This window comes from Mustela lutreola, chromosome 1, assembly GCF_030435805.1.
Source record: "Mustela lutreola isolate mMusLut2 chromosome 1, mMusLut2.pri, whole genome shotgun sequence".
NCBI classification, from domain to species: domain Eukaryota; kingdom Metazoa; phylum Chordata; class Mammalia; order Carnivora; family Mustelidae; genus Mustela; species Mustela lutreola.
In genome coordinates, this window is record NC_081290.1 from 183608209 (window position 1) to 183631319 (window position 23111).

The 23111-nt window shown below is 37.6% G+C and overlaps 1 protein-coding gene across 5 annotated transcripts in view; it reads left to right on the plus strand.

Moving 5' to 3' along the window:
* Window positions 1–2625: 2625 nt before the first annotated feature.
* SIK2 (salt inducible kinase 2) overlaps window positions 2626–23111 on the plus strand; it is a 129984-nt gene continuing 109498 nt past the window's right edge. For 3 of the 5 annotated variants that reach the window (XM_059180323.1, XM_059180304.1, XM_059180313.1), the window contains exons 1-2: window positions 2627–2896; window positions 22011–22127. In XM_059180323.1, the coding sequence (XP_059036306.1) occupies window positions 2762–2896; window positions 22011–22127 (252 nt within the window). In that variant the 5' untranslated portion in view covers window positions 2627–2761. Of the gene's footprint in view, window positions 2897–22010; window positions 22128–23111 lie in introns of all 5 variants that reach the window. The other 2 variants (XM_059180285.1, XM_059180294.1) reach the window with 1 other exon arrangement.

A 23111-nucleotide genomic window follows, 5' to 3' on the forward strand; every position in this document is an offset into this window, starting at 1 on the left:
AAACACATTAATCTAACTGGCAAAATGTAGATGGGAACACTTTTTGAGTTAGGGTATATATGTGGGCTCCTGGCTAGTTAGACAAATTCTCATCCTACTCTCATCAATCCAGAAATCTCGCCAGTCTCACCTTCCTCACTTTTATAAACGATATAATTCACAGTAGAATGAGGTATTTCTTGGGGAGAGTGCTGGACAGAAGCACCATGAGCAGTTGGAGGGCACAGGAACCAGCTGATCTTACACAGAAAGTATTAAATTAATAAAATGGATTCATATACAAATATTAATTTTCATTAAAAAATTAAAACAGAGGTTGCAAGAACAATGTAATGTCTATCGTATACCCTTTGTCTAGTTCTATTAGTTAAATGTTTTGCCACGTTAGCTATCTTTCTAAAACCATTTGAGAATAAATTACACATATCAAAAACTCCCATCCCTAAATACTTCCAAAAATACTAAATGCTCTTAATATTCATACACTTTTTCATAACCACCATTCTAGAATTCAAGAGGCTTAACATTTAAATAAAAATAAAATATTCATCTAATACACAATCCATATTCAAATTTCAACAATTGCCCTGAAAAAATTCCTTTACAGCACCTTTCTCCCAATCCAGAATGACATGTTGCCTTTAGAGACATGTCTCTTTAATCCCTTAAATAGATAACAGGTTTTCCGCTTTTTCTTTATCATTTGTGACACTGACCTTTTCTTAAAAAGACGATAGGACAGTGGATGAATAGGATATTTCTCAATTTGCATTTTTCTGATTGTTCTTTGTGATTAGATTCAGAATTTGGATTTTTTGACTGGGATACTATTTAAGGGGTATTGTATGCTTCTCAGTATCTCCCATCAGAAGGCACTTTGTGTCATTTTATCCCATAACCGGTGACATTAACTTTGATCATTTGGTTTGGGTGGTGTCTGTCAGACTTCTTTACTATAAAGGGGCCATTTTGATCACTTTGTAATGAATAAGAAATCTGAGGCTTCTGTGAGAGTGAGTAAATATCGTGTGTCAGTGATTTTAACATCTATTTTATGATTTTGCAATCTACTGATAGATAATTCCCTACCTGAATCGATTACTACCATAGTGTTTGCAAAATGGTGATTTCTTAATTTCACCATTTCCTCCAGGGTCTTAGTTGTCAAGAAGAGGAGTTATTTCTCCTTTCTTGCCTTTATATTTATTTATATATTTATTTAACTTAATTTTTAAAAGATTTTATTCATTTATCCGATAGAGATCACAAGTAGGCAGAGCAGCAGGCACACAGAGAGAGGGGGAAGCAGGCTCCCTGCTGAGCAGAGAGCCTTACGCTGGGGGATCCCAGGACCCTGAGATCATGACCCAGCCAAAGGCAGAGGCCCAACCCACTGAGCCACACAGGAGGCCCTATTTATTTAACATTTTAAGAATAAATATGCACTTGTGTATTCCTTTTTGAAATTCATTGTGTTATAGTCCATTCTAATCATTATTCATTGGTGATGTTTCCATTGTCCCAGTTTTGATAACGGGAGGTAGCTTCAAGCTGGCTTCTGTTGGTTTTGACATGTGCTCCATCACTCTGAAAATCTTGCTTTCCAGCACAAGATCTTCATGGGCATTTTGTACTTTCCCTCTTTCTGTCTTCGAATCATTCATTTCTCCAGAGTCTGGTTCCTTTTAATAGAGACTGGCATTTAGAAAGCAAGATGTGGAGGCATATATTTCAAAATATGAAATAACGCTGTTCCTGTTTCCTTGGGCCACCACATAGAATACTGATGTGTGGTCATTTGCAGTCCTGACTCTACCCTCACCATCATGACCCTGGCAATTCCCTTCATTCCTTGGGGTTTGATTCATCATCTGAAAAGAAACTGGATTAGGTAAGTATTTAACCTTTTCAGGGTCACCAACGCGTTTGTGAACCTGATAAAAGATACAGCCCCATATCCCCAGAGACCATCTCAAAGAGGGAAAAATTCGCATTGTAGAGGGGGTTGAGGCTTTGAAGCCTCTGTGAGGCTCCAGATCCCTGGATTAGTGATCTCCGGTGTCTCTTCAAGCGCTGACGTTCTGGGAGTCTCTAAGCGACCCGTGCTGCTGTCAGAAGATTCCTGAGACATCAAAATGAGGAAGGATTTATATAGAAACCAATGAGAAAGGGATACGAAGGAAGGAGTCGGTGAGCGATGCGTTGCTCAACCCCAGCTCTTAGCCGGTGCCGATTTCGCCCGCGCACCGCAGGCACAGGTGAGCGGTTTGGCGGGAAGGCCCTCAGGTAGGCGGAGACCGCCCGGACGAGGGAAGGAGACGGCCAGGTCGCTGCACCCCTTCGTTCCGCCCACCAGGGCTCGCTCTTGCCCTTCGGCTGGGGTGGCCGAGGAACGGGGCGGGCCGGGGGGTGACCCCGCCCCTGGCAGCCGCGAGGCGGCGGCGAACCCGGGGTGCCTGAGTCCGGAAAGAACGCGCCGTCCAGGCCCCTCCCGTCTTCCCTCGCTCCCTCCCTCCCAGCCGCCGACGTCGGCGGTGCTCCGGTCGCCATGGTGACCAATCGCGGCCCGGTCCCGCCCCCGCCTCCCTGCCCCGGCCCCCTGACGTCGGCGCACGTCAGCGGCGGCGCGCGCCTGGCTGGGCCCAGCCGAGCGGGAGGGACCGAGCGAAGGAGCGAGCCGAGCGGCGTCGCCGGAGCCCAGCAGCGCCGCCGGCCCGCCAGCCCGCGCTCCAGTCCGCCGAGTCTGGCAGCGGGGCCCAGCATGGTCATGGCGGATGGCCCGAAGCACTTGCAGCGCGGGCCGGTCCGGGTGGGGTTCTACGACATCGAGGGCACGCTGGGCAAGGGTAACTTCGCCGTGGTGAAGCTGGGGCGGCACCGGATCACCAAGACGGAGGTGCGGCCCGGGGCTCGGCGGGAGCGTCCGGGGCGAGGGTCCGGGAGAGAGGAGCTGTTGGCCGGGAGGGGCGGCCGCAGCGGGGTTGGAGGGGTGGGTTGCTGGGTCTAGCGGAGAGGCTGGGTCTCTGGCTGAGGCGAGGGGCCTGGGACTGTGAGGACCCGGGAGCTGCAGGGGGGTCGGTGAGCGCCGAAGGGCTCGGGGCCCGGTCATCTGGCCCCGAGTGTCGTCCAGCTGGAAACCCGACCGGCCGGGGCTTTGCCTTCTCTACGCCACCCCGGGTGGCCACACGGAATTTCTCCCAGAGCCTCCCACCCGGGCCGTGACCTGATCTGTGGCCTCCGCTCCGGAGCCCAAGTTCCGCGTCTTCCCAGCTTTCAGCTGGGGGTGGGGTGGGAGGGGAAGTCTGGGTGCTCCCGGGCCGCGCGAGGAGGGACGTCGCCAGCCCCGGGGAGGGGGCCGCCTGCGCTCGGACTCCGGGACGGGGCATCGCGCGGCCCCCGCGACCGCTGCGCCCCTCCCTGGCCCCTCGGGGAAGGGGCCCCGCGGCCGGGAATGCCCGGACGGCCATTGTCCATCGTCTGTGTCTCCTTTTGCCCGACAGCGTCTCTTGATTTGGTGTCAGGCTAGCTTGATCTCGTGCCTGAGGCATTTCCATCTAATACTCCAGACAATAGAACGGGTTAAAATGGTCATCTCTGCGCTTGCACGGTTGGTGGCTCGGTCTCGCTTTGCTCAGGTGGTCCCCTGACCAGGTGTGCGTTCTGGCGGCGAATGCGCGTTCCTGAAGCCACATCTGGTTCGGCTTCTCTACTCCAAAAGCCCTCAACTGCTTCCTGGCGGTGAAGCCAGCATCCCCCACTCCACTGCACATTCTGATGCACCGTACATATTTTCTCCCAAGTCTCTCTTCTTACCTAACCCGCCCCCCTTCCTTTCACTGCCTCAAGCTGCTCTCCTCAGGGTCTCTATTTTAAGACGTGCAAATTAAATACTTCAGAAAAAATCAGTAGAAACAAAACTATTCTTTGGAATAAAACCTTGTGTTTTTGACGTACTCTACCCTGCCTTCTTGCAGTTGTTCTGGAGTTTCGTCCTTTTTCGGGTTTTTCTTTCCCCTAGTTTTCATCCTATTCAGTTTTTTCCCCCTTATTATTGCAAATGTGTTAGAGTTTGAATATGCTGTAACCTAGGAATGGATTTTCATAATGGCTATGTGAGGTGTAGGACATTTGAAAACTTGAGTGATTTCTGTTGCTGCTGTTCTTGGAAGTTTTGCTTAATGTGAAGGAATCCATTTCCAAAAAGTAGGGGCACATGTCATTGTGTCATCTTCACTTTTTGTCCTCCCCTGCTAATGGTGAGGCATTCCAAATCAGACTTATTTTATAGCATCAGGACCAAGGTTACAAATTTTCTCTCACAAATTTACCTTTGTTCACAATTTTACTGAGTTTTTAATGATAAATAATGTACCTATAGTGAGATTACTTAATCTTGATCTCAGCATTTCTAAAAATGAAGAAATTTATTCCATTCCTCTAAAGAACCATGGCCTAATGCCATGCTGTTTCCCCATAAACTGCATAAAAGAAGGTATTTTTAATGCGTATTTTTATATGAGTCCTTGCTTAATGACTCTAAAAATCAAACAGATTGTGCATTAAAGAAAGCTTCTTACAGAACTTTTGAACATTTTTATGTGGTTGAATTCCAAACCCATTAGTTCATATTTTTTTTTTCTCATAAGCTTTTATCAGTATTGGTCACAATATTTAATTAATTCAGCTGCTACTTATTAGGCCAAATTTAGGTACTAGGTTATCTATTTAAGAATTGTTTAGGTGAGCTGATACTGAGTGACACTTTCTCTTGAGGTGGACGGTTCAAACCGTCTCTTTTAAACTGATACATCTGGTGAAGCTAGGGGGCACTGTGGAGTAGTACCGTGGTTTGGCCATCAGGTATCAAGATCAATGCATTTGTAATTGAAGGCACAGGTCAGATCACTCAGATCCTACGATACATGTGAGACATGATTTAATTTGAAAGCTAAATTTCTAGTCCGTAGACCCCATTCCCCTTTGCTTTTCAAAAGAAGGTGTCTTTAACATATAAAAAGAAATAATGTTAGTTTAAGATGGGTGAGTGTCCCTGATAATATGGTGTGAGTGGAAATGTTAAAATTGAGAGGAATGAGGGAAATAGCAAGGTAATTAACAAAGAGAAAAGTTCTTATAGATCTGAAGTTTTGCAGAGTTGCTCTGTGAACTTTCGTGGTAATTTGCATTAAGAATTGTTTAGCAATAGTACCTCTAGAATTATTTCTTAAAGTATACTACTAATGAGGATTTTTAAAGCAGTGCTTATGATCTTCATTCATTGTCTGGATAAGTATTTCAGTCTTCAATGGATACAACTATCCCAAATACTATAAATAAGATGGCTAGTGGAATCCTTAAAGTGTTAATCTTATTTTAAGTTTGCATTGCTGAGCATACAGCAGTATTACAGAGAGAACAATTAAAGTGGTATAAAGAACAATATCAGCTAAATATCATGATTATGCTTCCTACAGAAATTTCCTCAATATAGTGTGTTTAACATCAATGTAAGTTTGTGTGTTGTTTTTTTTTTTTTTAAGATTTTATTTATTTATTTGACAGAGATCACAGGTAGGCAGAGAGGCAGGCAGAGAGAGAGAGAGAGAGAGAGGAGGAAGCAGGCTCCCTGCAGAGCAGAGAGCCCGATGCAGGGGCTTGATCCCAGGATTCTGGGATCATAACCTGAGCCAAAAGCAGAGGTTTTAACCCACTGAGCCACCCAGGCGCCCCTAAGTTTGTGTTTTAAAACTTAGAGGTCTTTTTTCCCAAGTTTGAATCCAAGACAAATTTTAGGGCTTAGTTTGAACAACTGTGTGGTAAACAACTAGACCCTGTTATTTTTACTTGGCTCTTCTCTGTCTCTTATTCTGAATCACTGAAGAATGATGCATTTTCTACAGAGATTGGGAGATCCAAGACTGTTTGCCTTTTAGGAAAAAAAAAATCAGTACACAAAAGGAGATCTTCATTGTGGTCTAATCTATCAAATAGCTTAACATTGTTTAAGAAGTATAATTACATCCTCATCTGAAGCTGTATTCTCATGTTAGATCTCTATATAAATTTTGCACACAAAAGGGAAGGCAGGTGGTGGTAGAATCCAGCTTCCTAATATAATACTTCGGAAAAGCTTTTTAGTGTTGGTTTGTGGTTTATGAATTAGAATAGCTAATTTTATAAAATTAGCATAATGGGAAAAGAATAATAGCATTTAAACTGTTAAACTATTTTAGGCAATAGTGGTTGCTAGTTTGCTATGCTGTGGCTGTCCTTGAGTAGTGTTTTATTTTATCAAAACTGTACTAGCAAAGAATTTCTTCCTTATAGTTGGATGGCTAGTTTTTTGTTGGCTTTTGTCTGTTGAATAAAATTCCGAAAAAGTCATTTGTGCCCATAAGTTGTTTTTGTTTTTGTTTTCTGTTAAAGAGTCTTACTATAAAACATGTAAAGAAGAGTGTAGTGCATAAAAAGTACATGGGCATTTCCTCCACCAATGGGAGTAAATCATTCTCATGGCATATTTCCCTCTGGTCTTTTTTTTCATTATTATTTTCCACAGATGAAATCACATGCTGTATACACTTACATATATTACATTTTTTTACACTTATTGTATAGCATATTTTGCTTATTACATATCTTTATAAGGTACAGAAGTACCTTATATTACCTTATATTAATATATATATATATATATATATATATATATATATATATATATATATCGGGGCGCCTCGGTGGCTCAGTGGGTTAAAGCCTCGGCCTTGAGCTCAGGTCGTGAGCCCAGGGTCCTGGGATCGAGTCCCGCATGGGGCTCTCTGCTCAGCAGGGAGCCTGCTTCCCTTCCTCTCTCTCTGCCTGCCTCTCTGCCTACTTGTGATCTCTCTCTGTCAAATAAATAAATAAAATCTTTAAAAATATATATACATTAAAAGTACCTTATATTAAAAAATAGCTGCGTAGTGTTCCACCTTGTAAATGAATTCTATCTTACTGAACAATTTTCTTATTACTAAACATTTCCAGTTTTCACGTATAGTAAATAATCTGAATAATATTTGCATATGTAACTCTGCTGTTTTTTCGAGAGCAGGTGACAAGAAGAGGGAGTGGGTTTGGAGGTAAATTCCTAGAAAGGAAGTTGTCAAGTGAGAAGATACTATTGTTGCACTAAAGAATAATGTATATTATCAAACTGATACATTTATTATTGAAAAATTTTAAAGTATAGGTAAATGAAAAAAATTACCCATAAGATCAACACCCCAAGATAACCATTAGTTGTTTTCAGATCTTTTCGGTGACCATCTTATTTTCCTCAATACCAGACCTCTTGCATTGCTTAGCTAAAGAGCATATAAGCATGTGGTCCATAGACTCTTAAAGCTATTTCACAGAGGTTCTGAAAATTACCTTATTAAAATGGCATGTTGGTGGGGGGCGCCTCGGTGGCTCAGTCAGTAAATCCTCTGCCTTCAGGTCAGGTCATGATCCCAGGGTTCTGGGATCAAGTGCCATGACAGGCTTCCTGCTCAACAGAGAGTCTGCTTCTCCCTCTGCCTGACTTTCACCCTGCTTGTGTGTGCGTGCTCTCTCTTTTTTTCTCTCTCTCTCTGACAAATAAATCAACTCTTTTAAAAAAATGAAATAAAATGGCATGTTGGTGTTGGGCTACCTACTTATCCTTAAGAGAACCTGGAATGCAGAACTGATAGCGTGGACATTCTGAAGACTGCTTTTGTTCACTGAAAAGCTTTCTGTGTGCATTTTGGGTTTTTAGGTTTAGGCATAATTCTTCACTACCTTAAAATGTTACGTATTTTTAAAGCTTTCCAAATAAAATAGCAAAATTGCATTCTTAGAGCGAGGAGAGAAACAAAAAATATTATATCCTTATTACAGTGTTTCTTGAGGAGAACTTATTTTTGTAATACATTTGAATTTAATATTTTGCTCTAAAGTTTTAGGACTCCTCAGTAGTCTTGGTATTAATCTTGTGCTCTGAAATATCCCATATTTCAAGAAGCAACTATGTTATGTACAACAGGAGGACTCGTTATCAGATAACTTAGTCACTGTTATTTGTTTCTGGGCCTAAGCATGGTCTTTATAGTGTGTTGATATGAAAATTATATTTGTCGTGGATATATGTGTTATATTAGAAACTGTTCTCTACTTTCTTGGCACCCCAGACAAATAATATTTGACAAATTATTCTGCTAAATATTGCTCAAAACGATCTGTTCTTTTAGGGAGTGGCTGGGGACAAACATCCAAAATAAGAGTTGTGTAAATTTTAATATTCTGTAGAAATTTTTAACTTTAACAGAGTTTAATGCGTTCTGACTTTGATTCCACTGGGAAATTCTATCTCAATATCTGGCAATTAAAGAAACATTTATTTGGAAATAACTGAAACTGGCCTCCTTTCCTGGATTCATATGATGACATTTGACTTATGGGCCACTGGTGAAGGTAGAGTCCGTTTCCTTGGAGCCAACTGGATTCCAGAAATTCACCAGACGACCATTCTTTCCTATTTAGTGTACGTAGCACTTCTTCTATCTTCTGCCACCATATTTTCTGAAGAAAGTTTTTAATTTCTAGGCCCTTATTTAGAACATTTATGGAGAATGCTTTCCCACTCTTCGAGTAGAAATAGCCCCTATATCCAGCTTGAGATTATTGGAAGAATAAAAGACAGTTACAATTTGGGATCAAAAACTCTTCATTTAGAAAATTTTAAAATGTTTTTAAACAGTTAAAGTGATAATTCTTAGATGAATTAGACTGAAAAATGCTAAAATTTGTTTTAACTTCTTCTCTAAGATAAACATAGTACTCATGTGTTTTTTCCTTCAGTTATAAAAGTATGCTTGTTTATTGTAGATATTATTGAAAAACTCAATAAACATCCTTAATGCCACCATTTAGACCAAGAGATCACCACTATTAATATTTGGTTCATATCCTTTTCATTATTCCCATATATTTTATATGTTAGTAATGAAATTGATGTCATTGATGTGTTTTTTTTTTTTTACTTAATGTGTTACTATTTCCCTGAGTTTAAAAAAAAAAAATTCTGAAGCATCGTTAAATAGCATTCTTACATATGATCGCATTTTATTTCATCAATTTCCTGTTATTGAACATTTAGATTTTTTCTCTTTTGCTGTTTCCTCAAGGTCATATTTAGGAGAGCATAAATATATCTTTATCTTTGTGCATTTAACTGATTATTCCCTGAGGGTAATCCCATGGCAGTGGAATTCTTGGGTCAAGGAATGTGTTCTTACATCTACAATTTATGGCATGAGATGCCAAATTATCCTCTAGAAAAGTCACACCTGTTAATTTTCACCAGGAAGAAATCATTTACCAGGAATATTATTTTTCTAAATATTACCTGTTTGATAGGGGAGAATAATATTTTTTATTTTAATTAACATTTCTGGTTTTACAGTTTTTTGTTTACTTTGAGTGCATGATTTTATAAGATGATTGTTACTTCTTTTGTGAATTTTTTGGTCCTTTGGACCATTTTGGGTTTTTTTGTTTGTTTGTAAGATTTTACTTATTTGAGAGAGAAAGCACAAGCCAGGGGAGGGTCAGAGAAGCATACTTCCCACTAAGCAGGGACCCTAACTTGAGACTCAATCCTGGGATTCTGGGATCAAGACCTGAGCTGAAGGCAGCTGTTTAATGAACTGAGCCACCTAGACACCATTGGCCCATTTTTAAAATTGAGTTGTTATTTTTGATGATTTGTTTAAATGATTTTTAAGATAGGAGAATATTTTTTAATCATTTCTTTCATAATCTTAATAGTCCTGAGTTCAATTTCTATGTATCTAAGAATGTAATGACATTTACTTTTCTCTGGTCTGTTTTCCTTACCCACCATTGGAAAAGTGAAATAAAATCTTCATGAGGATTTATTGCATTATATAAATTCTTACATTTTTAAAAGTCAATTTTGGGATGCCTGGGTGGTTCAGTCAGTTAAGTGTCCTCCTCTTGATTTTAGCTCGGTCGTCTGAGATGGAGCCTGAGTTCCTGAGTCGGTCTTTGTGCTCAGCAGGGAGTCTGCTGGAGATGCTCTTTCCCTTCTCCTCTGCCTCTCGTCTCCCTCGCTCATGCTCTCTCTTTTTCTCTCTCACAAGTAAATAAATAAAATCTTTTTAAAAAAGAAAGTCAATTTTAAATTGGAAAAAAATTGTAATTTATAGTATACTTACAAGAGAACTAGAGCGCTCCCTGTTAGTTTTACTGCTGACTTACACTGCTTTCAGAAACCCTTTCTTTGTGGTCACTCAGTCACATTGACTTGTTGGTCAAATGTTCTGATTCCTCCTATGATTTAATGTATAAGCTTGTAAAGTTCCAAGATTAAACATTTAGCGTTTAATCTTGGAAGATCTGATTGTATGGTAATGCACTTTGGTACTTCAGAAGGACTGTATACAATTAGTATACTAGTGGTAAATAGTGCTGAAGCAAATATTACCTGAGACAGCTGACGTGTTAATCCCTTCGGATTTGTTACTAGAAGTACTGCTCCGGTTGTGTAATTTCCCTTTAAGTCCTCCAAAGCCACTTTTGTCATGGTTTCTTTAAGTGCATGAGATGAATATTTCTTTGATGAAAAGTGAAAAGCAGTTTTTGCTAAATTATCAAAAAGACAGGATAATATTACCACTAAATTGCATTTTGAAAAGTGAAAAAATATCTTTCATCCATCAGCTTAACACTATTTCATTTCTGCTTCTGCATTTAATCCCTTGTTTTCTGTACAAATTTGTACTTTATATATTGTTACTTTTGTATTCATTATTTTTTACTTTGTTGGAAACATTTCTTCTGTGTGTAGTCTTTTCATTAATGTTTACATTTTAGAAAATAATAGAACTTTTATAGAGAATGTAGAAAATAAAATGAAAATGACTAAAATTTCATAGATGGAGAAGTTGGCATATTTGATAAATACAATAACTTCATTTCATTTTTTGTTTTTCCTATTGGAAAAGTAATTCATGTTCACTGAAGAAAAATTGCACAGAAAAGTATAAAGCAGAAAAATAATTCACAATTTTTTTCCACTCACCAATAACATTTTTGTCATAGTTATATCTAAAGAAAATCTTTGTGCCTTGTGTTGAGACTATGCTTAACTACTGATTTTTTAATTTAATACTTTAGTCTAAGCAATCCCTTATATTATTAAGAAAAGCTATTCTAATAGCTGTATAACAGTTAAAAATAATCTTACCATAACTCACATAATTATTTCCCATTTACTGTTTCTATTTTTATATTACAAATAATACTCATTGAATATATTTATAAGTAAGTCTTTACCATCATTTTAGATAATTTCCTTGAAATAATTTCTTAGAAGTAGAGTCCTTAGGCTACATGGGATGGGTGATTTTTTTTTTCCTTATTGAAGTATAATTAACATACAGTGTTCAATTACTTTAAGGTGTACAACATAGTGATTCAGCAGTTCTATACACTATTCAGTACTCATTGCAATAAATGTACTCTTTTGTTTTTAAAAACAAAAAGGTTTTGGAGTATAGTTGATACACAATTCTACACTGTTTTCAAGTGTACAACTTAGTGAATTGGCAAGTTTATACATTTTACCAGTTAACACAAGCATAGCCATCATCTGGTTGTTATATCATCCCATTATGTTTCTGTTACTAGATCATTGACTGTTTTTGTTATACTTTGCCTTTTATTTCTGTGACTTATTCATTGCATAGCTAGAAGCCTTTATCTCCCTCTCCCCTTCACCCATTTTTCCCAGTGCCCCACCTTCTCCTCTGGCAGCCACCAGTACTCTATATTTATAGGTCTGATTCTGCTTTTTGTTGTTTATTCATTTGTGTGTAGGTTTTTTTTTTCTAGATTCCACTTATGAATGGAGTCATAGGATATTTGAATCTGTAGATTCAATCTCAGTTTGACTTATTTCACTTAGCATAGTATCCTCTAGGTCCAACCACATTGTCTGAAATGGCATGATCACATCCTTGTTTGTGCCTGCATAATATTCCTGCTTGTATTTGTGTATTGATGGACACTTAGGTTGCTTCCATATCTTGGCTCTTGTAAATAATGCTTCAGAAAACAAATGGCTGCATATATGTTTTTTCAGATTAGTGTTTTGGTTTTCTTTGGGTAAATACCCATTACTGAAATTAATGGATCATATAGTATTTCTGTATTTAATTTTTGAGGCACCCCTATACTCTCACCCACAGTGGCCATGCCAGTTTATAGGCCCACCAACAGTGCTGCACAAAGATATCTTTCTCTAGATCCTCGCCAACATTTGTTATTTCTTGTCTTTTTAATTTCAGCCCTTCCCACTAGTGTAAGGTGATAACTCAGGGTGATTTTGGTTTGCATTTCCCTGATGTTGAGTGATGTTGAGCATCTTTTCATGTGTCTGTTGGCCATCTGGATGTCCTCTTTGGAACAATGTATCAGGCCTTTGCCCATTTTTTAATTGTTTTGTTGTTGTTGATGAATTGTATGAGTTTTTTAAAATATATTTTGGATCTTAACCCCTGAACAGACATATTATGTGCAAATATCTTCTTCCACTCAGTAGGTTGCCTTTTGGGGTTTTTTGTTGGTTTCCTTTGCTGTGCAAAAGTTTTTACTTGGTTTCATACTAATAGTTATTTTTGCTTTTGTTTCTCTTCCAAAGGAGACTTATCTAGGAAAATGTTGCTGTGGCTAATGTCAGAGAAATTACTGCCTGTGCTCTCTTCTGGTTTTTTATGGTTTCAGGTCTCACATTTAGGTCTTTCATCCATTTTGAGGGTTTGTTTTTTTATGTGTATGTAGATGTTAGAAAAGTGATCCAGTTTCGGGCTTTTGCATGTGGCTGTCCAGCCTTCCCAGCGCCATTTGTTGAAAAGACCATCTTTTCACCATGGTATATTCTTGCCTCCTTTGTTGTAGAGTAGTTGACCATATAAACATGGATTTATTTCCAGGCTCTCTGTTCTGTTCTATTCTTTCGATCTGTGTATCTGTTTTTGTGCAGTACCTTACTGTTTTGATGACTACAGCTTTTGTAGTAGATCTTAAAATTGAGATTATGATACCTCCAGCTTTGTTTTTCAAGATTGCTTTGACTATTTGGGGTCTTTTATTGTTCTATATTAATTTCAGTCCTTTTTTGTTTTAGGTCTGTGGAAAATATTACCGGTATTTTGCTAGGGAGAGCATTGAATCTGTAGATTGCTTTGGGTAATACAAGACATTTTAACAACATTGATTCTTCAATCTAGGAGTATGAAATATCTTTCCATTTGTTTATGCTGTCTTCAGTTTTTCTTTCACTGGTGTTTTATAGTTTTGGGAGTACAGGTCTTTCACCTCCATGGTTAAGTTTATTCCTGGGTATCTTATTCTTTTTGATACAGTTTTAAGTGGAATTGTTTTTCTAATTTCTTTTTCGATTTCACTATTTGTGTATAGAAATACAATATATTTCTGTATATTAATTTCATATCCTGTGACTTTACTGAACTCATATCAGTTCTAGTATTTTGTTTTTAAATGAAGTCTTTAGGGTTTTCTGTATACTGTATGTCATCTGCAAATAGTGAAGTTTTACCTCTTACCAATTTGGATGCCTTTTATTTCTTGTCTGATTGCTATGGCTAGGACTTACAGTACTGTGTTGAGAGTGAACATGCTTGTCCTGTTCCTGATCTTTGAAGAAGAGCTCCTAGTTTTTCACTATTGGGTATGGTGTTAGCTATGGGTTTCTCATATATGGCCTTTAATATGTTGAGATAGTTCCCTCTAAACCTATTTTGTTGAGAGTTTTTACCATGAATGGATGTTGTACTTGGTCAAATGCTTTTTTTGCAACTATTGAGATGATCAAATGGTTTTTATCCATTCTCTTATTAATATAATGTATCATGTTGGCTGATGAATGTTGAACCACCTTTGCATCTCTAGAATATATCCCACTTGATTATGGTGAATGATTTTTTAATGTATTATTCAGTTTGATTTACTCATATTTCATTGAATATTTTTATATCTATGTTCAGGAGAGATATTGGCCTTAGTTTTTGTAGGTTTTTTTTTGTTGTTGTTGTTTTGTTTTGTAGTGCCTTTATCTGTTATTGGTATCAGGGTAATGCTGGCCTCTTAGAATGCATTTGGAAGTTTTCCTTCCTATTCTAGTTTTTTGGGATAATTTGAGAAATAATAGGTATTAACTCTTAACATGTTTGGTAGAATTCATCTGTGACGCCATCTGGTCCTGGACTTTTGTTTATTGGGAAGTTTTTGGTTTTTTGGATGTTTTGTTTTTTTGTTTTTTAACTGATTGAATTTCATTGCTAGTAATCAGTCTGTTAAATATTCTGTTTCTTCTTGATTCAGTTTAGGAAGCTTTTATGTTTTTAGGAATTTATCCATTTCTTCTAGGTTATCTAATTTGTTGGCATAAAACTTTTTATAATAATCTCTTATAATTCTTTGTAGTTCTCTGGTGACGGTTGTTATTTCTCCTTCACTTCTGATTTTATTTGAGTCATCTCTCTCTCTCTCTCTCTTTTTAAGTCTGGCCAAAGGTTTATCAGTTTTGTTTATCTTTCCAAAGAACCAGCTCCTGGTTTTATTTATTCTTTCTATTGTTTTTGTAGTCTTTATTTCATTTATTTATGCTCTGATCTTCATTATTATTATTATTATTACTACTACTTCTGGCTTTGGCCTTTGTTCTTTTTCTAGCTCCTTTAGGTGTAAGGTTAGGTTGTTTGAGATTTTTCTTACCTCTTGAGTTAGGCCTGTATTGCTATAATCTTGTCTCTTAGGACAGCTTTTCCTGCATCTGAAAGATTTTAGACCATTGTGTTCTCATTTTCATTTGTCTCTATTTAGTTAATTTACTCTTTGATGTGTTGTCAGACCCAGTTATCATTCAGTAGGAGTTTAGTTACCCTCCAAGTATTTGTGTTCTTTTCAGATTTTTTCTTGTGTATGATTTCTGGTTTCATACTGATGTGATTGGAAAAGATGCATGATACAATTTCAGTCTTTTTTAATTTGTTGAGACTTATTTTTTGGCTTAACATGTGATCCCTTCTGGAGAATGTTCCACATGGAATTGAAAAGAGTGTGTATTCCACTGCTTTGGATGAAATGTTCTGAATGTATCTGTTAGATCCATCTGGTCCAATGTGTCATTTAAAGCCACTGTTTCCTTGTTGAATTTCTGTTTGGGTGATCTGTCCATTGATGTGTGTGTTAAAGTCTCTTAGGATTATTGTATTACTATCATTTCTTCATTTATGTCTGTTCATAGTTGCTTTATGTATTTGGCTGCTGCCATAGTTGATGCACAGATATTTACTGTTGAATCTTATTGTTGGATTGTTCCGTTTATGATTATGTAGTGTCCTTCTTTGTCTCTCATTTATCCATATTATAAAGTCTGTTTTGTCTGATGTAAGTATTGCTACCCCACCTTTCTTTTTGCTTCCATTTGCATGTTAAATGTTTTTTCCATCTCTTCACTTTCGATCTGAATGTGTTTCTAGGTCTGAAGGGAATCCCTGGTAAGCAGCATATAGATGGGTCTTGCTTTTTTTATCCTTTCAGTCACCCTGTGTCTTGTGATTGGAGTAATAGTCTGTTTACATTGAAAGTAATTATCACCAGGTAGATACTTACTGTTTTACTTGTTTTACCCTTGTTTTTATAGTTCTTATCTGTTCCTTTCTTCTTGTCTTGCTCTCTTCTCTATGGTTTCTTTAGTACTACTCTTGGATTCCTTTCTCCTTATTTTTTATATATCCATTATAGGTTTTGATTTATAGTTACCCTTAGATTCATATATAACATCTTAAGCATGTAGCAGTTTATATTAAGTTGATGGTTGCGTAAGTTTGAACCCATTCTAAAAGTCCTAAATTTTTACTCTCTACCCCCTCACACACATGTTCTATATATGATGGCCTACTTTATATCCTCTTATTTTGTGAATTCCTTGACTGATTTTTCTGCCAGTCTTTGGGTTGTTTTCAGAGTTAGTTGCACTGTTGTGGCTGTTATCTTGGTGTATACATGGGACAAGATAAGCTCAGGATCCTTCTACTCCGTGATCTTTCCAGAACTCCCTCAGGATGGATGACTTTTTTTTTTTTTGCCTAATTTTATTTTGAGATTTTTGTTTTTAAGTAATCTCTGCACCCAGTGTGAGTCTCAGACTCACAACCCTGAGATCAGGAGTCACATGCTTTTGCAGCTGAGCCAGCCAGGGACCCTGGGATGGGTGATTTTTAAGGTTCTTGATAAAAATTGCCAAAATACCTTTCAGAAAAATCATAACCTATTTTATAGTCATACCAGCAATGTATACAAGTGGCCATCTTGTTGAACTTTAGCCCACAAGGCTTTGAATCATTGTAAATATAAGTGGAAACGGTATTTCTTAATATAATCCACATAACATTATATTAGATATTTTATTATTTTTAATTCACTTTTTCCCATTTTTGAGGTTGAATATTTAGTGTTGCTGCTTTTACATGGGATTTAGTTTGATAACAATCATTCTAGTTTAGATATGTCCTCCGAAGTTCTATGGGAAACCTTCCTTTTGTCTCCTAGCAGATGGAATAATAATTTTTCTGTCTCTACATAAACTCACTAAAGTTTTGTTTTTTTAAAGATACTGCATGCATATGTCGAAATTGGAGAGTTGAAAAATTCAGAGTCCTTTGCTTGACTTTGTCGTGACCATGCAGATTTTGTCTTTGGTTCAGAACTAAGTAGAAAAGGGATGCAGAGAGTAAGCTCCCAGAAATCTAAGTTCATAGTTATCTTTAAAATGTTGGAACACAACCCTTTTGTTTGTTGGAACTTTCATACACATTGGAAAAACCCCCAAGTGCAGATTTTTCTTGTTGACAAAATTTGTTTTCCAAAATGTGTTCTCTTTGTTCTCACAGATCTATTAAGTTCCTTGAAGGTAGGAATCAGATCTTGTTCATTTTTGTATCCTGAGCATAATGCCAGGCACACAACAGGTGCTCAGTAAGGGTGCACATAATAGGCTCTTTGAAAAGGTAGAAAGATTGAACGTGGAGTTTGAAGGCCTGTGGTTTTTCCCAATAATTCACTTGAGCTGTAAGACCTTCTGTAGATTATGTAACATCTTTAGAACTTCTCGAGAACATCATGGATGCTCTGCTTGTTCCATTTACTTCACAAAGTTCAGAAATAAATGAGCTAAAATATGTTAAAGTATCTTGTAAAATTACAAAGTACTGTGCAGTTCTGAAAGTCATCATCGTCATATTTCCGGGAAGTACTTGGTAATGAGTCCCATTGCTAAGAAATTACCTGGAAGAATATGCCAGAGACTGCTAGCTGAACATTAAAAATGTTTCCTATTCTTCCTGGACCTGTCACTGGTCTATCTCTGGGCTTCTCGCATTTAGATGGGGTTATGTGACTGAGTTATAACTAATGAAGTGAACAGAGGTAATATGTACCACTTGAGGGCAAGCCCATAAAAACCTCTTGTGAAAGCTTCTCCAAGTTTCCTTCTCCTGTCAGGCTGGAATGGAGATAGCCTTTAGGGTAAACTATGGAAGATTTTAAAGGTAGTAAAACCTCGAGGTGCCTGGGTGGCTTAGAGGGTTAAGCCTCTGCCTTTGGCCTGGATCATGATCTCAGGGTCCTGGGATCGAGTCCTGCATTGGGCTCTCTGCTCAGCTGGGAGCCTGCTTCTCCCTCTCTCTGCCTACTTGTGATATCTCTGTCGAATAAATAAATAAAATCTTTAAAAAAATAAAAAAAGACAGTAAAACCTTCATAAACCTCATATGCTTGCATGGAGGCATCTTCACCCGTTCCATTCTATGACATGACCAAAAACTAAACTTCTATTGTGTTTGAATCACTATGCATTTTGTGGTCACTTGCTCATAGCAGTTAGATGAGCCCTAATTTGTTTTTTTTCAGGCTTTAACAATTCATTTTTTTCTTCTTTTTTTTTTTATTAGTTTCAGGCGTAGAATTTAGCAATTCATTCCCAGTACTCCTTACATCAAGTGTCCTCCCTCCTTAATGCCCATCCCTTCCCCCACCCAACTCCCCTCCAGCAACCCTGTTTGTTTCCTAGAGTTCAGTGTCTCTTACGATTTGCTTCTGTTTCCATCTTAATTTTATTTTTCCTTCCCTTCTCCTATGCTTATTTGTTTTGTTTCTTAAATTCCACATATCAGTGAAATCATATGATATTTGTCTTTCTCTGACGTATTTCGCTTACCATAATACCTTCTAGTTCTATCCATATTGTTGCAAATGGCAAAATTTCATTCTTTTTGATGGCTGAGCAATATTTCATTGTGTCTGCATGTACATATATATATGTATCTGTATATATATATATGTGTGTGTGTTTGTGTATGTACACACACACATATTTAGCCATTCATCTGTTGGTGGACATCTGGGCTCTTTCAGTAGTTTAGCTATTGTGGACATTGCTGCTATAAACATTGGGGTGCAGCTGTCCCTTCAAATCACTGTTTGTATCTTTTGGATAAATACTTTGTAGTGCAAATGCTGGGTTGTAAGGTTACTCTATTTTGAACTTTTTGAGGAACCTCCATACTGCTCTCCAGAGTGGCTGCACCAGTTTGCATTCCCACCAGCAGTGTAAGAGGGTTCCTCTTTTTCCACATCCTTGCCAACATCTATTGTTTCCTAAGTTGATAATTTTAGCCATTTTGACAGGTGTGAGGTGGTATCTCATAATGGTTTTGATTTGTATTTCCCTGATGCCAAGTGATGTTGAGTTTCTTTTTTCATGTGTCTTTTGGTCCATTTGTTTGTCTTTGGAGAAATGGCTGTTTGTTTCTTCTGCCCCTATCTTCACTGGATTTTGTTCTTTAGATGTTGAGTTTGATAGGTTCTTTATAGATTTTGGACTAGCCCTTTATCTGATAAGACATTTGCAAATACCTTCTCCCATCCTGTAGGTTGCCTGTTAGTTTTGTTGACTGTCTCCTCTGCTGTGCAAAAGCTTTTTATCTTGATGAAGTCCCAATAGTTCATTTTTGCCTTAGTTTCTCCTGACTTTGGAGACATGTCTAACAAGAATTTGATGTAGCTGAAGTCAAAAAGGTTGCTGCCTATGTTATCCTCTATGATTTTGATGGATTCCTGTCTCACATTTAGGTCTTTCATCCATTTTGAATTTATTTTTGTGTATGGTATTAGAAAGTGGTCCAGTTTCATTCTTCTGCATGTGGCTGTCCAATTTTCCCAGCACCATTTACGGAAGAGACTGTCTTTTTTCCACTGGACATTCTTTCCTGCTTTGTCAAAGATTAGTTGACCAGAGAGTTGAGGGTCCATTTCTGGGCTCTCTATTCTGTTCTATTGATCTGTGTATCTGTGTTTGTGTCAGTACCATTCTTGATGATTACTGCTTAGTAATACTGCTTGAGGTCTGAAATTGTGATGCTTCCAGCTTTGGTTTTCTTTTTCAAAGTTACTTTGGCTATTCAGGATCTTTTCTGGTTCCATACAAATTTTAGGATTGTTTGCTCCAGCTCTTTGAAAAATGTTAATGGTATTTTGATGAACATGGATGCAGAAATTCCCAAGAAGATACTAGCTAATAGGATTCAACAGTACATTAAAAAGATTATTCACCACGACCAAGTGGAATTTATTCCTGGGCTATGAGGGTGGTTCAGCATTTGCAAGTTAGGCTGTGTGATACACTGCATTAATAAAAGTCCTAACTATTAGAAGGAGGACGTTAACCCATGCTCCGCTTTTTCTTTAGTGCTTCCCCTTTTCATAATCTTGACAGGCCTTACAAGCAAGGGATAACAGGGTAAAGATATAAGTATCTGCACGTGTGGTCCATATATTTATAAGATAAAATTGAAGAGAATTAGATTTTGTCATTTGAGAATTTTTTGGTTGAGAAAAGTTGAATAATGAGAGTTATGACTTATTAAGGTTTACTTAGATAATTTATGTATCTTTCGATTTTTCATTGTTTGAGGCCAGGGTTTTAAAAAAGAGTATGAGGTATCTCTTGGCAAAACCTTGCTTTACTTGGAATTTAGTGCCTAAGTTTTTCTTTAACATTATAGTATTAAAGAGATGATAATCAAGATATTCTTTTTTATTTATTAATGGGTTCTGATCCATTTCCTTCTAAAAGTGGGGCTTTTTGTGGGTGAGGGGGATATTTATTTATTTATTTATAAAGATTTTATTTATTTATTTGACAGAGAAAGATCACAAGTAGACAGAGAGGCGGGCAGAGAGAGAGGGGGAAGCAGGCTCCCTGCTAAGCAGAGAGCCTGATGTGGGCTCGATCCCAGGACCCCAAGACCATGACCTGAGCTGAAGGCAGAGGCTTTAACCCACTGAGCCATCCAGGCACCCCAAGGGGGATATTTAGACATGCTCCAACAATTGGAGGGCAAGACATTTTCTTCAAAATAAGCATGTCTATGAAACTTCATATTACCTTCCTAAGGAGTATTAGGGAAACTTAAATATATACTTATCCTCTTATCTGGCAGCTTTTACCTAAAGTAACTGATAATACTGTATCATAAAATTGAGGAGGAGGGGGTCACTTTAAATTTATTTAAATTTAAATAAATATTGAGGTGGTCCAATAATGTCCTTAATACCAAGTCCAATATTGATCGGTCTCCTTATGTAGCAAAGTTTAGCACCTTTTACTTTCTAGAATATTTTGATTATGGAAATAATATACCATCAAACATAATGAAAATAATTATCACAAAACGTGTGCACTTTACTGTCTAGAGAAGGAACTACCCCCTTTCTTCTTTGGCAGTAAATTGAATTTTATGCATTATACTTAGTAATTTGATTTCCCCTGGGAAGCTTGAGTTCTTCTCTGGGTTACAGTTAACTCAAATCAGGAAATAAGCTGTGGATCGCAAATTAGAAATACAGATTGGTAAGAAATAAACCTTACAGTAGAGTTTAAAGAGGGAAGAGCAAAGGACAAAGCAGCCATAGGAAAGAAAAAAAAACTAATTGTGTAAACAAGAGTCTGAAGAAATTAAGTGAATTGACAAGGTGAATCCTATATCCTTAGATACTTTTTAGGAGTACTGAACTATTAAATCACATACAGTAATGGATAATAAAAATTATCTTGAAACAACATAAAACTGAGTTATGTTCAGAATACTTTTCTGTAGACTGTGAAGTACATTTTCGAGTTTCTTCTTCAGTGGTTCATTTGGTTAAGCTTTTGCCTTTGCTCAGGTCATGATCCCAGGGTCCAAGAATTGAGGCCCACATTGGGCTCCCCACTTAGTGGGGAATCATGCTTCTCCCTTTCCCTTTGCCCCTCCTCCCATTTGTGTGTTCTCTCTCAAATAAATGAATAAAAACTTTTAAAAAAAAGTTTAATCCAGTTGGTATCTTTCATATGAATTGATTTTAATACTTTAGCCATCCCCCCCCCCCCCGCCCCCGAAAGCTATATCTATATTCTTTGGAAGCTATCACTTGCTTTTCTAGAAAAGAGGTATTTCAGTACAGCAGAACCTGCCTTCTGCTTGGCTGATCAATTATTTACAGGTACTTTGCAGCAGGCTGATAACTGGTTGAAGCTGCTGAGCTTTTATTTCTTCAATTTATAAGTGAAGTAAAACATTATAGTTCTATTAAAAGAGAAATATGTTTTATTAAAGTAGCTCTGCAGAGTTCTTCCCCTTAGCACACTAAAGGTGCTCCTAAACTAAATCACCACAGTGCCTCACATGTGGTGGGTGTCCAAGAAATACTTGCTGACTGAATGAGTGTTGAATTTAAAGTATTTTTATTGACCTAGGAACTAACAGGCAAAGTATCTGGTACTGTATATTCAAAAGATTCTTAGCTGGAAGATGTTAACTGTTGTATACTGATTGTATTTATTTGTGCCCGGGACACAGGTGGCGATAAAAATAATTGATAAATCTCAGCTGGATGCAGTGAACCTTGAGAAAATCTACCGAGAAGTACAAATAATGAAAATGTTAGACCACCCTCACATCATCAAACTTTATCAGGTAGGATGTGACCTTACTCCTCTCCGTGCTTCTCACATCATCCTGTTTTCTTTTTTGCATTGTCTTTCTCTTTTATGTTATTTTTTTAGTCCATAAAAAAGGAATAATTATGTAGTTTTTATTAAGTTGAGTACCCATTTTCTATATTTAAGTAAAAAATTAGGAAATAAAAAACTGGTAGCTTCCTTTTAAGTTGTTTCTCAGACTGTAGGTTATTTAATTAAAAAGTTTGTAGTTATGTATTTATGATACTCAAACCTGTTGGCTTTTTGTGGTTGTACCATAAATGAGGATATGGCAGTTTTGCTTATTTAAGAAAATACACTGTTTATGTTTTATGAAATACAATGTTAAAATAGTATATTACTTATAATACTTAGAGCCAAATCTTATATATTTTGTTCGGGTTAGTTTGTCAGATAAAGTAAAGGAGTGTTTTTTTTTAAGAAATCAACTTTATTGAGATAGCATTTTTGTAAAATAAATTGTACCCATTTCAAGTAGAAGCTATGTTTTTTAAAAGAAAACCTTCTCTGGGGTGCCCGGATGGCACAGTTTGTTAAATGTCTGACTCTTGTTTTCAGCTCAGGTCTTGATCTCTGGGGTTGTGGGATCCAGCTCCGTGGCTGGCTCTCTGCTCAGTGCAGAGTCTGTGTGGGGTTCTCTCTCCCTCTCCCTATATCCCTCCCCACTACCCACTCATGCTCTCTCTCTTTCTCTAAAATAAATACATAAACCTTAAAAAAAAGAAGATCTCTGATTTTTGAAGAGTAATTCATATTGAGGAATGATAATGTAATAAACTTTTTTTTAACACTTCTATTCCTTAATATGTAGAATTTTTATATTAGAAAATCTTTTTTTAGAGGTGAAGAGGGTCAGGGCATGGGGCAGGACAGAGGGAGAGGGAGAGGGGGACTCCTAAGCAGGCTCCTTGCCCAGTACCAAGCCTATAACAGGGCTTGATCTCACAACCCTGAGATC